General features: G+C 46.2%; 1 protein-coding gene across 26 annotated transcripts in view; it reads right to left on the bottom strand.

Annotated features, from left to right (window-relative positions):
• Positions 1–10,798, bottom strand: part of LOC100763521 (CUGBP Elav-like family member 4) — a 281,984-nt gene extending 271,186 nt beyond the window's left edge. For all 26 annotated transcript variants that reach the window (XM_027400605.2, XM_035440235.1, XM_027400607.2 and 23 more), the window contains exon 1: positions 10,513–10,798. In XM_027400605.2, the coding sequence (XP_027256406.1) occupies positions 10,513–10,798 (286 nt within the window). The remainder of the gene's footprint in view (positions 1–10,512) is intronic.
• Between the last annotated feature and the right edge of the window lie 2,217 nt (positions 10,799–13,015).

Below are 13,015 nucleotides of genomic sequence, written 5' to 3'. Positions count from 1 at the left end.
CGACAGCTACATCTTGTCCTCCTTTCCAATCTAAGCCATGTCCCTGCTCCTCTGAGGACCTCTCTCAATTATATTTATTCCCACACAGGCCTGGGTGTAGAGGCATGCTCCCTCCAAGCAATCTTGTTCGCTTTGAGAACAGGAAAAAAAAAAAAAGGAATAATCAGATAGTCTTTGGGGGGTTTTAGCTGGTGGAGCAATATCTCCTTCCTGTGAACACTTCCAGGGCATCCAAGGACCACCAGAGTGAGTTTGGGCAAACACCAAAGGAGTACTAAGGTTCAAGAACCCTAACCTTTTCTTTCATCTCTTGCTGCAAGTAGATGGAGCCTCAGTGGGAGCTAGTTTTCCAGGCTGCAACATTTTCTCCTCACCGTGATCAGTGCATACAGAAAACACCTGAGCCTCTGGTCCCAAGTACACACCTGGGAGACTGATCCAAACAAATGCTGTTCTTCCAGGACCCCTCTAAGTTGTGGTGTGCATCCTGGGCCCAGTTCTTTACTCTGTCAATTGGGGACACTGCTCTAACTTTCCCTTCTTCCTTGGAGCTAGACCCCCCCTCCCCTCCACACACACATGTAGGAGGAACAAGGTTGCTTTTCCGGCCTCAGCCAGTGAGACTAAGTCAAGTCAAGGATTGACTTGATATAAAGATAGGAATATGTTGCATGGGTAAAGGTTAGGGGATCCAATTTCTTTCTTTTCCTGTCCAGAGGACACTTCTCCTCCACCTCACCCTGCTGGAAAGCAGAGGGCAGAAGAAGGAGTGTTCTTATCAGTTACACAGGAATACATCCATCCCCCCGGGCTCATCCCAGGAGTTTATGAAGCCTCTGGGAGCAAGGTCTCCTCTCCCACCACACAAGCACTCTCAACATCGTCACCTCTCTGGATATTCTTAGAACCAGTCAATATGATTAATTTTACATGGGCGTAATTTCCTGCTATTGTTGTGGAGTCCTCCCGGCCTCCCCCATCAGCAGCAGCATGATACTGTTTCTGGTTATATTGGTCAACCAAGATATTGATATTATTAATAATGGATATCTATATGCTAACCTTTGTCCACACAACTGAATCACTCTGGGCTGGCTGTCACATTTCTTTAAAAGGTATTGATAAGCTTGTTACAGGAAGGACGTATACACTCTTCAGTGTGTGCTTTCTATTTCAAGCACCTGTGAGAATCCACCTGTATTGGATAAGATGGGGAGGGTAAGATGGATGCTATTTTCAAGACATTTGTATACATATGCTTGTGGTGTGTGTGTGTGTGTGTGTGTGTGTGTGTGTGTGTGTGTGTGTGTGTTGAACACCAGCCCTTTTAGAGTTGATCAAATACTCAATTAGAGCATTATAGGGAGGTAGCAGAATCAAAAAGTCCCTACAAATACACTGTGATGTCGTTTTTGATCTTTGGATGCCACTTGTCTCCTAGGACTTGTGAGAGAAGGTTTGACTTTACAAGGATATTATTAGGTTGATGCTTCGTTCTTTTAATTTACCTGCCAGGTGAGAGATGGCATTCACTGCGATCTGCATGGCCAGAACCAGGCACTGAAAGTTACATCAAAGACTATTTTACGAACTGGACTTCAGCAGCATGCTTCCTCCCTGACTTGGTTTCTTATACTATTGGTTGTGAGCCTAGCCTAATGGCTGAACCATCACTCTAGCCCCTGACTTGGCTTCTTTATCTGTGAATAGGCAATGATAATTCATCTGGCTCTACTTTCTTAAGACCAGAAGCAGGGAGGCTGACTCAGCTCAGCGTCTCAAATCTCTGCACCAATTCCCCGGTCAGAAGAATGCTTGGCAGGCCAGCAGACTTTGCTGATTCCGTGTCATGGTCCAGCCTTCTGCCTTCTGGAAGGAAATGGGTGCTAGATTTCTGTGTTGAAGGCATGCTTTGGGTGTGTGTGCATGCATGTGTACCCAGGTGCCCAGACCTCACTCCTGTGTGTCTCTGGACATACAGTCAGGCCTACCTGCACAGATAGGGAGTTGTCAGAGATCCTGTCTTTGCCAGCTGGCTCTACAGTGGTCCCATCTCAAAATGCTCCCTTGTAGGGATGCCCCTTCACTTGTCCCTGTGCAAAGAATCTGGTTAGTTAGAGACATCCTCTGGATCTTCAGATACAGCATATGAATAAACCAGACATGGATTAATTAGGTGTGACTGCATCATTAAATTAGAATAATGAACAAACAGCCACGTATGGCATTCAAATCTGCCTAGAATGACTTCAAGGGCTGATTTTAACTAAGTCACCTGTCAGTTTGTAGGTCTGGGGACACTGGAGAGTGAGGTTCCTGCTATATACTGAGAAGTAGGTTCACCAGGAGCTATCCACCCTCTGTTATGCGTGTCCTTCACTGGGCACAGAGCCTCCACTGGATCCAAACAATATGGTTCCATACAATATCATCTATGCATGCTTCACCTGGGTACTTACATGGCAGAGGCACGGGTGCTCAAGAGATGGGAGGGAGAAGTTAAGTGTGGGTAGAGGATGAGAAATGTATTGATCTTATAATTTTTATATGGTGGTGTACCATGACTTGTCCACACACACACACACACACACACACACACACACACACACACACACCTCCTCCAGTAGCTCTGTTTCCATGATTTCTATTTTTTAACAACATACTCTCTACATATATTCATAGGTGAAATGAATCTTAGTTGTGTAATTTTAGAAACAACTGTGGAAAGACATCCCCAAGCCCTCAGCCAACATACTTCCTATCCTAGGACAGATGACTGTGCAGAAGAACTGTTTTTTTTTTTTTTGTAAAGAAAAGGAGAGAGAGAGAGAGAGAGAGAGAGAGAGAGAGAGAGAGAGAGAGAGAGAGAGAGAGCTTGCTGGTTTCACTATAAGATGGTAGGGAAGCTTAATGCATGGGGTGATGGTAGTGAGATCTGTTGGGTGTGTAGAAACCTTTGATCTGTGGCCTCTCTTAAAAGTGATAATTAATTAAAGCAGGGTGTACTGCAATAAAGTAACTTCGCAGTTGGTTTGTGCAGGGCTTCCAGAGCCAGCTTCCCAAAGTCGCTCTCAATTAAACCCTTGTTGCAAGCCAGCTCATTTAGCTCACTATCAATTTTTTCCTTCTGAGTTTGATCACTACTTTTGGTATTCACAGAACTAGGACTATGTCTTTCTTCATGAGGACACCCGTTTACTTATTCTTGCAGACTTTATGTAGGATCTGCTCTTGAGCTGAGCTGCTGGGAATCACTGTTTTCAAGTCTCAATCAGCTCGTGCTGGAGAGGAGATACAACAGGGATAAGAGAAGGCAAATTCCCATCAAGTGGAAGGGGAGAAACCCTGTGAATGCATAATCCTGAAAACATCTACTCTTGCAGGACTCAGAAACCAGAGGGATTTCCGAGTTGATAGACTTGCTGTAAGAGCTTCCTCTGTTTCCTCTCAGCAAGTCCCCAGGGGCCCCCGATGGGTACAGTACCATAACCACAGTCCCCACTACAGACATCTACATGGACACCAGAGTGGAATCCCATGGGCAACAACCCTGGTTTCTAAGTCTGAAAAAAGTCAGAGATGAGAACTTTGGCTGCCTTTCTGTCCTAGCACCTTTAACTCCACTCTCATGTGGTCAATAAGAATATTTGCCTCATTCTTCAGGCCCCATTTTGGTTGGGTAGAATTCTTCAGTAGCAAGGACGAGGAAAAGAATGAGAGGAAAGCCAATGGACAATGAAGAGGCCACAGCAGAGCCAGGAGGGGAGGTCTATTACTGATCCAAGCCTCAAAAGTGATTGGATAGGACGGATTGCTTTCTGTGATTCTTGGAGAAGCCATGCATTTTAAAGACTGGCAGAAAAAAAGTAAGGGGGAGAGGAGATGTGCTTCCTTGTTAAAAGGTCTCAAAAGAAGGGCAATTGGGAGTCTGCCACACCCTGCTTGCATTTAGAGAAAATGCAGCACAGAGCTCAGAGGGCCCGTTAGGACCAACTGAGCTTGTCAAGTAGTGTGTGCATTCGTGTGTGTGTGTGTGTGTGTGTGTGTGTGTGTGTGTGTGTGTGTGTGTGTGTAAACATGTCAAAAAAGTAGGCTGGGATGCCCAGGGGCAGTGTGTGGGGTAGGGAAGCAGTGGGTGGTGAGCTAAGTCCTGGGGAGAGCTGGGCTCTATGGCTGGCTTCTCAGATCCCAGATGTAAGGTCATTTCTAAAATGAGTCAATGGGTGAACAGAAGAAGCAGGCCAGACTTCAAAGACTGATGGGTGGGGGATGATGATGGGATTCTCTCCCAAACCTGGACTTCTGAGTGGAAAAACTAGCCAGATAAAAAGAAGCACACCTCCACACTGCAAACCTGGGTGCTGACAAATCCAAGCCACGAGTTCTGAGGGGGAAGATGTATATAATAACGAGGGCAACCCTTCCTTCTCTCTAGAGTCTTTTCTTATCCTGATAGTGTATATAGCCCTGTGTGGCGAAACTTCCCATTACATTATCTCTATGCCACTGTCTCTGCCATCTCTTTCCACACACACACACACACACACACACACACACACACACACACACACACACACACAGTATCTTCCTGCATCCTCCCCTCTGTACTCAGAAGCACATTGACTTTCACACCCTCTGGCTCTTCTCTTTGCATGTCACATGGGATTCCCTTTCAAGTTCAGAAGCCACTTCAATCTCAACCACTATCAAACAGCACACCCGGCTTCCACCTGGCATTTGAACCCTACACTGTTGCTTTTTAAAAACTTCCACCTGCAGGGTTGGGCCTCAGTAAGTGTTATGTCCCCTTTATTCTATAGCCACCCCACCCCACCCCACACCCTTCTCAGCTGAGCTCATTCTTGGTCAAAGTGGAAACTGACCCTCTTCCAGAGACATGGAAGTTGTGAGCTCTGTAGTGTTTTCTCTAAATCTGTCTTGGGCAAAGTTGGAGCCAGTTATTTTCTAACTTATGAGGTGGGGTCTTGACTGTCTTCTTCAGCATTCCCTCTCACCCCAGTTTATCTTCTAGAACAATGAGGGTGGTGATACTAATAATAATGATGCTGATGTGATATCAGAAATGTTCCTGGAATCAGCCCTCATAAAAATAAACTGAGAACTTCTCAATGACTGTCCATGGAGTTATAACCTTAGTGTGCATTTTTCTAATTGTTTTCAAGCTATGACTTCATTGAAGAAAAGCTTTGGTTTTATTTTGTTTTGTGCTTAAGAATCCACAAACACAGGGCAAATAGAGGAGGGAGTGAAGGAAACTTCAAGGGGGATTCTTTCAACTTGGAATTACCATTACAGTCTGGGTTGGGGCCATATATAAGTGTCTCTGTTGAACTGCAATTAAATCTAGGCCAGCCCTGCTTTTCATATATGTGGAATGCAGCTAACACATGTGAATGTTAATTTGCCTATGTGTGCTGATTCAAACAGCATATGTTTTAAAGATAAATAAAATTATGCTAAAAAATAAATAACCACCATCCTTTGAAATAAACCAGTCATCCCATTATTTCTTCTTTGCTTTTAAATAGGACACATCAGTATCTGAAATTTGGAGGCATTTAAATGGTTAATGTTGCTTTGACATGTTTTAGTCTCCAAACAATTTTTACTGCTCTTTTTTTGGTGAAAATTTTAGAATAGTTTTTCTTGTTTTCTTATTCTAGCTATCCTATTTTTCCTATCTCTGACAAGGTATACCTTTCTTTTAGCAGTTATAGGTATGCAGCCAGTCATTCAAGCAGTTGCTTTTTCCTGGACAAAACTAACTTTTTTATTTTTCAAAGTAATTAAAAGAAGTTCATCTTCATTGAGCTGACACACATGCTGATACTCAGTTTTGCTCTCAGATTCATTTGAAAATGGAACCAGATAGTACTTAACAGTTTTAATTCACCTATAAGCACAACAATAAAAAAAAACCATTTTGGCTAAAATCAAGAGGTTGGAATTTGACGTTCTGAGAAACAGTTGTGTCTTTAAACTAGAACATGAAATATAATTTTATGAAGATGGTTACAGATTAGCAAAACATAGTCACAATCTCCATCTCTGTTCTTCCCACTTACATACCAAATCAAGGGGCTTCAGATGTTTCCTGCCTAAGTGTAGCTGAAATAAGTGGTTGTGCAATTGATAGTGAGGATATATTAAAATGATTCCCCCACAATGCCGAATTCACAGAAGGCTCTGTTACTCAGTCCCCACCCTTCTTCTGCATGGAGTTATGATAGTACCGGAGGCTGCTGCCCCTACAGCAGTAGCCTCTGGGTTTGAAGCCTCCTACCCCTAACCCCAGGGTGTCACTAGAGTAGATTTTGACCATGCAGTAGCTAAAAATCTTCATGTAGAGTAGTTACCCAGGTGCAGAGCTATTCTGACCAGATAATAAGAGGGACTCTGATGGGGACTTAGCTGTTTTGATTTAAATGCGTTGCAGGCTCCCAGAACAAGCGCACATCAGTGGTAAAGACAGTTTAAACCTTTGGGGACAATCCTATGTTTATATTATATTAATTCATAAATATTATACTAAATACCACTTAAATGACTTCAAAGATAATGCATTATATTATGGCTGTCCAGAGAGCACTAGTCTTTATGTATACCAGTAACTCAGTCTTTGCTGCCTCCTATTTGCTAGACAGGACCAAAGTTATGAATGGATTTCTGGTGTATTCATGTGTGATGCAATATTGTGTGTGTGTGTGTGTGTGTGTGTGTGTGTGTGTGTGTGTGTGTGTGTGTGCATGTGTGTGTGTGCATGCGCGTGTGTACAGGCATGGATATGTGTGTGTATTTATGTACCATCAGTTCTCCAGAAACAAAAAGAAGTAAAAGAGAAATGAGAAAGGAAAGAAGTAGACTAGTGGGTGACCTATTCCTTTTTCCAGGGAAGAAAAATTCTACAAAACAGGGCAAAATTGGCCCTCAGCTCATTTCTGCTGCTATCCTGGGAATTGGTCTCTCTCTTGTTTGATCAATACTACAATGTCTTTCTCTTTGGAGTCTGGAAAAAAAACAATCTTTCCAAAAGTGCCTCGAATTGAGGAGAAGAGAAGGTTCTAGTTAGTGAGAGTTTGCATTACAGTGGGCTTTCTTCTGTGCGGATTGTTTCTTTGATTCTGATTTGGCCTTTTTTTTCTTTATCTGCCTACCACACAGACCCCTTCCCACCAATTGCTTGCTGGTCTCTAGGGGGTAAATTTACCTTTACAGTAATTATTCCACTCCACAGCTGCTATTTGCTGCTTCCCAGTCCAACAGTCTTTTCTGGATATGGGGGTTGGGATGATCTACAACACCCACCCACTCCCTCCTCCACGGACTCCCAATTCGACTGGAGTAATTGCCTTTTAAGGTGCACTCTACGCATGGCAGGTATTCCATTAACCCTTGGAACTCCTCCCTTTTATAGTCACCTGAAATGGCAGGTGGCCAAGAAATGGATACCTACCTGAAACCTCATGCATATCATTAAATTTTTACTGATTTTTAGGAACCAGTATTGTATAAATGCCGCTCACACTGGAGGCCAGTGTCTTGTTAGGTCTCTCTATTATATCCCAGTGTAATTCATTAGAAGTTAAACACTCATATGCCCCGAAACCAGGCTTAACAAAGGCATAGTTCCATCCCTAGTCTCACATTGTCAGTTTAGAGATTGGGAAGATGTAGAAGCCAAATGCAGCTTTCATTCTTCAAGTCTCATCCTGCTTTTTTAGTTAAGAGTAATTAATCACCAATCGCAAGCAAGTAATTTTTTTAGGTGGCCTGAGGCTTGTTTTTTTTTTTTTTTCTTTTATCAGGGTTAGCTAATAAATCAGACAGCATCAGTGAAGTAGGAGTTCAAACTCTACTAGGACTGAACAAGACAGTTCTTAGAAATGCTTGAATTTATTCAGCTCTCCGGGAGCCTCAGTTTTGTCAGGGATGTGGTGGCCCAATCCTGACTCTTAAAAATCAGAAGGATGGAGAAGCAGGAACTTTCTTAAGGGAAAATAAATATCCAAATTATGAAAGGCAAGGGGCAGCAATAAGGCACCCAGTATGCCAGAGCCAGCAGTCCTGCCTGTCACAGACTGAGCCAGTTTGCAAGAATTATTTGGGAAATGAAGTTTTGCCTGTCTTAGGAATCCAGGATAAACATGTACATTATACATAAGTGTGTGTGTGTGTGTGTGTGTGTGTGTGTGTGTGTGTGTGTGTGTGTGTGAGAGAGAGAGAGAGAGAGAGAGAGAGAGAGAGAGAGAGAGAGAGAGAGTTTCTGTGGTGTATGTGTGTGTGTTCACATGTGTGCATGTGCACCAAGCCTTCTATAGCTTCTTGATGCAAATGATAGAAATCTTAACTATAATATGAGAGAGTTCAAATTACACTAGAAACAAAGTGGTGGTATCAGCAAGGGATTGCTGAGAAGAAAACATAGAATAATGTTAAACTTTATCTGCACAGGAAATAGAGAAGTGATAAGGTGATCCAATACAGAGCCCACAGAACATCCAGCTCCCCACAACTGTCTTTCGCCTCTAGTGGGTTCTGATCTCTTAAAACTTTGAAATCTTAAATTACTACAAGAACTGATTGTTAAGATGGGCATCATCCCTCCCCCACGCTGTTAAAATTCTATTATTACTATTTTTAAAACTGAGGACCTATTAGAATGACAAAGGGTTTTATACAAACCTTGATTAGCTTCTAGGGAGCTTGATTGGAAAGGGAAAAACTACAAAGACATGGTTGCCTCCAGTGGGAGGGTAAAAGAAAGTGTTTTTTTTTTTCCAAATATTATTTTGAAGCATGCCTCCCTCTTCCCCCTTCAGTCTTTTTTCTGAACAGACATTTTCTCCATATTGGATAAAGGTTGTTTTCTCTTTCTATGACAGCCCCCACCATCACCCCACCCCAACAAATCTAGTATATTTCCATTCTGCTGTGTTTTTTTTTTTTTGTGCTACTCAACATGCCATTAACTTTAAGATTTACTCCTCAGCAGGAAAGCTGGAAGATGCTAAAGCCAATAAAAACTGCTCTCTGGGACTCCAACTAGGAAGACTTTGGAGCTCTGTTTAGTATTCCCACGAAGGGAGGGCTGGGGAATGAGGGTGGTTGTGGTAGTGAAACCCTCTGCTGCTTAGAGAGGCTCTCAGCTCTGTGTGCTGGAGGATCAGCTCTGTTCGTAGTCCATTTGTGGCCAAAGACAAGGCTGCTCTCTGTGTGGGGGTGGGTGTACGTGTGTGTTTTCATCTTCAAAACCACCAGCTCTAACGCAGCATCTTCCGTGGCTCTCCACACCGCTGTTTATTAAAACTGAACATCCATGCATCCCTACAACTTCCTTAGCCCCGTACTCCTTCCCTGCCTGGCCATCAATCTCTCTCAGAAAGCATTTAACTTGCCCACACAGCTCCAGCACCGATTAATCCCTGGTGCACATCCTATACATTACTGTTAGGGAGCGGAGCACTGGGCTAATTTCGTCACCCACCAGCCACCCACACACATTCTACAACTGAACTCGTTTGGGGCTCTGCCTTAAAGATAATAAAACAAGGAGAAAACAGGCAGGCTGCAGACATTCCCATGACCACTTTCCTAAAAAGTTGTTAGGCTTTAATTCTTTGATTATTCTGTCCCCACCTTCCCTAGGTACTCACTAGCAGTGATTGCTTCTAGGGAAAAATAACATACTATGAAGCTCCCTGTATGGTGAGTTTGGGATAAATTAAGGTTTACCTTTCAAAACGCATCTCTTACATGCATATATTCTTCCCCAAATCACAGCCTCATTGGGAAGGGATTTGTTCAGGTTTCTAGACCCCTCACTCCACCCAGGGGATGACTCTTTCCTTGCTAATTCTTGCCTTGGGTTTTTATGACTCCTTCCAAATATCCAAAACAGTCCCTTCTCACTAGTCACATCACAACCAGACTACTGAGGCACATATATCGTTAGGGATAGTTTACTGTTAAATTGATAGCAAAATAAAAATATCTCTTTGATTTTGTTACCCTTCTCCCTTTTAGACGGCTGCACTCTTGCTCTTTTGGCCCACACAGAGGAGGAGGGCAATTCCTGTAGTGTTTTCAGCACCACGGCGATGGACAGCACCCCAGATCCCGGGCCAGCCTGAGTGCCCGCTAGTCTGCTCAATTTTCTGGGTTTGCCCGGAGCAGCTGTCCCTATCTTTCAAGTCTCTAGATCCAAAACCCTCAGCCCCATTTGCCCCCACCCCTTCTTTCTTCTCATCTCCTGTCCCCTCTGCCCTCTCTATAGCCCCGCTTCCATCTGCTGCTCGCCCCAAACCCAGCCTTGTCCCGGCGAGCATCTCCCCACACACCCCAGCTCGGTCTCCGCTGCCGAGCGCCTCCCTCCTCGGCGCCCGCCCGCGGCTTGCTTTCGCCCCGTCTCCCGCTTGCCAGTCGCTGGCCGGCCAGTTTGCTGCCCGCCCGCTCCCGCTCCCCAGCAAAGTTGGGAGGGAAAGGTGCTCTCACCTTTGTGCATGCCTGTGAACCTGTCCTTCAGAACCGTAAGCTCGTAGATCTTGCCGAACTCCTCGAAGAGGGGCTTGAGGTCCTTCTCATCCAGGTTTCGGGGGATCTGCCCAATGAACAGCTTGATGGCATCGTGGTCCTTCATGGGAATGGTCGACGGGTTCCCCGGGCTGTGGCTTAATCCGTTCATGTGCCCAGCACTGCCCGGACTGCTGCCGAGCCCGTTGGTACTGAGGCTCGCGTTGTCAGCCTGTCCGTTTGCTAACGTGGCCATCTTTATATACATAGAGAAAAATCTTTCCTTTTATTCTTTCTCGCTCGCACTCTCTCGCTCCTCTCCCTCACTAGCTCGCTCGCGCTCACACACGCACACGCACACACACACGCACACACACTCACACACACGCGCGCACACACACACCACACACACGCACACACAGCACACACACACACACACACACACACACACACACACACACACACACACACACCACACTCACTCACACTCGGGTTCTCTACCCCTCGGTTTCCTACACCTCTCTCTGCTCTCGTTCTATGCTCTCTCTTCTCTCTTCTCTTCTCTTCTCTTGCTCTTTTGGTCTCTCTCTCTCTCTCTCTCTCTCTGTCTCTCTCTGTCTCTATCTCTGTCTCTCTCTTTCTCTGGGTCTGATGTGATTTTTTTCTTCTTCTTTTTTCTTTTTCTTTTTTTTTCTTTTTTCTTTTTTTTACATTGAACAGACAGGATCTCTGTCCTTTCAGTTTAAACAGGCTGGACCGGTTCAAGTTCCCTGCCAGACCAGGGGTGGGGGCGGCGAGGGCGTGCGGTAGGAGGAGGGGAGAGCGGGGCCGAGAGTGGGCGCGCTGGGGGCGCACGAAGGCAGGCGGCGGCCGGGGGCAGGGCGGTCGGGGCGGCGCCGGCCTCGCGCGCCTCCCCCGTCGGCGGCCCCGCGGAGCAGCGGTGGTACAGTCCGAGACGTCCCCCAGCTATAAATAGCGTCAGGCGCATGGCTCTTTGGGAGGCGCTGAGATTCCTGGCCCCGCAGCCGCGGGCAGCGGGTCCCTGTTAGCCACCGGGGCTCCTGGTCTCTTCTCTTTGCCTCTTGGAGGTTATTTTTTGTAATAGCAGCAGGTGCAACCTTTTGTATTTTCAAAGCATTGATTTTCATTTTCCTGTGGGTAGGTAGGGGGGCGTTATCCACTTAGCTGAGCTCTGTTAGGGAGACGGGCGGGCTAAGCTAAGGCAGGGACGACGGGCGGGGCGGCGGCGCAGGCGGCGGCGGAGGTGGAATGGGCGCTTTTCTCTCCCATCTGGTTCCACTTATTTATTTATTTAGACTAGAAAAAAACAGCCAGCTTGGAGGGAGTCCGCCCAGAGACCTGAGTGCTCACTGAGAGAAAAAAACCAAAAAAAAAAAAAAACCCAAAAAACAAAAACAAAAAAAGCGCTACATAAATATATATTATGTGGATAAATCTGTAGTCAGGAGCTTTAGCTCTCGCTCTCTGTTTCTGTCTCTGCGTTTTCTCCTTCTCTCATTCCCAACCTGCCACAGCAGTCCCTAAATTTCTTCTTCCTATTCTGCATCCACCGACACCGGATTCACCTGGGAGGATGGGGCTAGGAGAGCAGCCCCGGGCCTCGCTAGAGGCTCAGAGAGTAGAATTCGGCTTGGTTCTCCGCCCCAGCCCTCTCAGAAGGCGGGAGGGAGTGTTTCAGTCCCGACTGACTTCTCCCGTCCGGACAGCGGCAGCCAGTGCCGCCGGTGGCTGGAGGGAGAAAGGTACGAGCCAGGGCTCCCGGCCGGCTGGCCCACGGAGGATGAGGAAGGCACTGGGCGCGGTGGCCGGAGCCGGAGAGCCAGCTCGGGGGAGAGGCTTGGTTTTTGCTCTCTTTCTTGTTTTACTGAAGCAAATTGGAAAATCATTTTCTTAGTCCACGGTCAAAGAAATAGAGCCCTCCCTGCGCTCCTGCCATCCCAGTTTCAGCGGGAGGTAGACTGGAGCGGTTTGTGCTGCCCTGCACCGCCCGAGGTGCGAAGCGTGGAGTCTTAGAGCGCGGGGTCTGGCCGCTGGTATTGTACAGCGCGGGACTCCCGCCAGCCCGAGAGGCTAGAGGCTCAGCTGCCCGCGAGAGGGAGTGGCAGGCGCAAGAGCTGTCCCGTCTCTGGGGGCGAATAGTGGTGGTGAACTTGGCTAGGGCAGCCGATTTTCATTCTCAGCGTGTTTACCTGCACTCCTATTCTCTCCCACATTTGCTTTTCTCGGCTTCAGAAACCCGTCCAATTAAAATAACGCGCCCATTCCATTCTCCCTCAGGCTGCTGGGCCCAGAGCTGGGACGGCAGGCGGAGCTGCTACCCCCCACCCCCATTCAGATTCCCGCTGGCCGCTTTCTGGCTTTCAGTGGTGGTGGCGGCGCGGGGGGTGGGGGTGTCTCTTTTCTTAACCCTGAATTACATTACTAGACATTGTACTTAAATTTTAATTTAAAGAAACGAGACTCT

This window comes from Cricetulus griseus, chromosome 2, assembly GCF_003668045.3.
Source record: "Cricetulus griseus strain 17A/GY chromosome 2, alternate assembly CriGri-PICRH-1.0, whole genome shotgun sequence".
Taxonomy (NCBI): Eukaryota; Metazoa; Chordata; class Mammalia; order Rodentia; family Cricetidae; genus Cricetulus; species Cricetulus griseus.
This window is presented reverse-complemented; position numbering and strand designations above follow the sequence as displayed.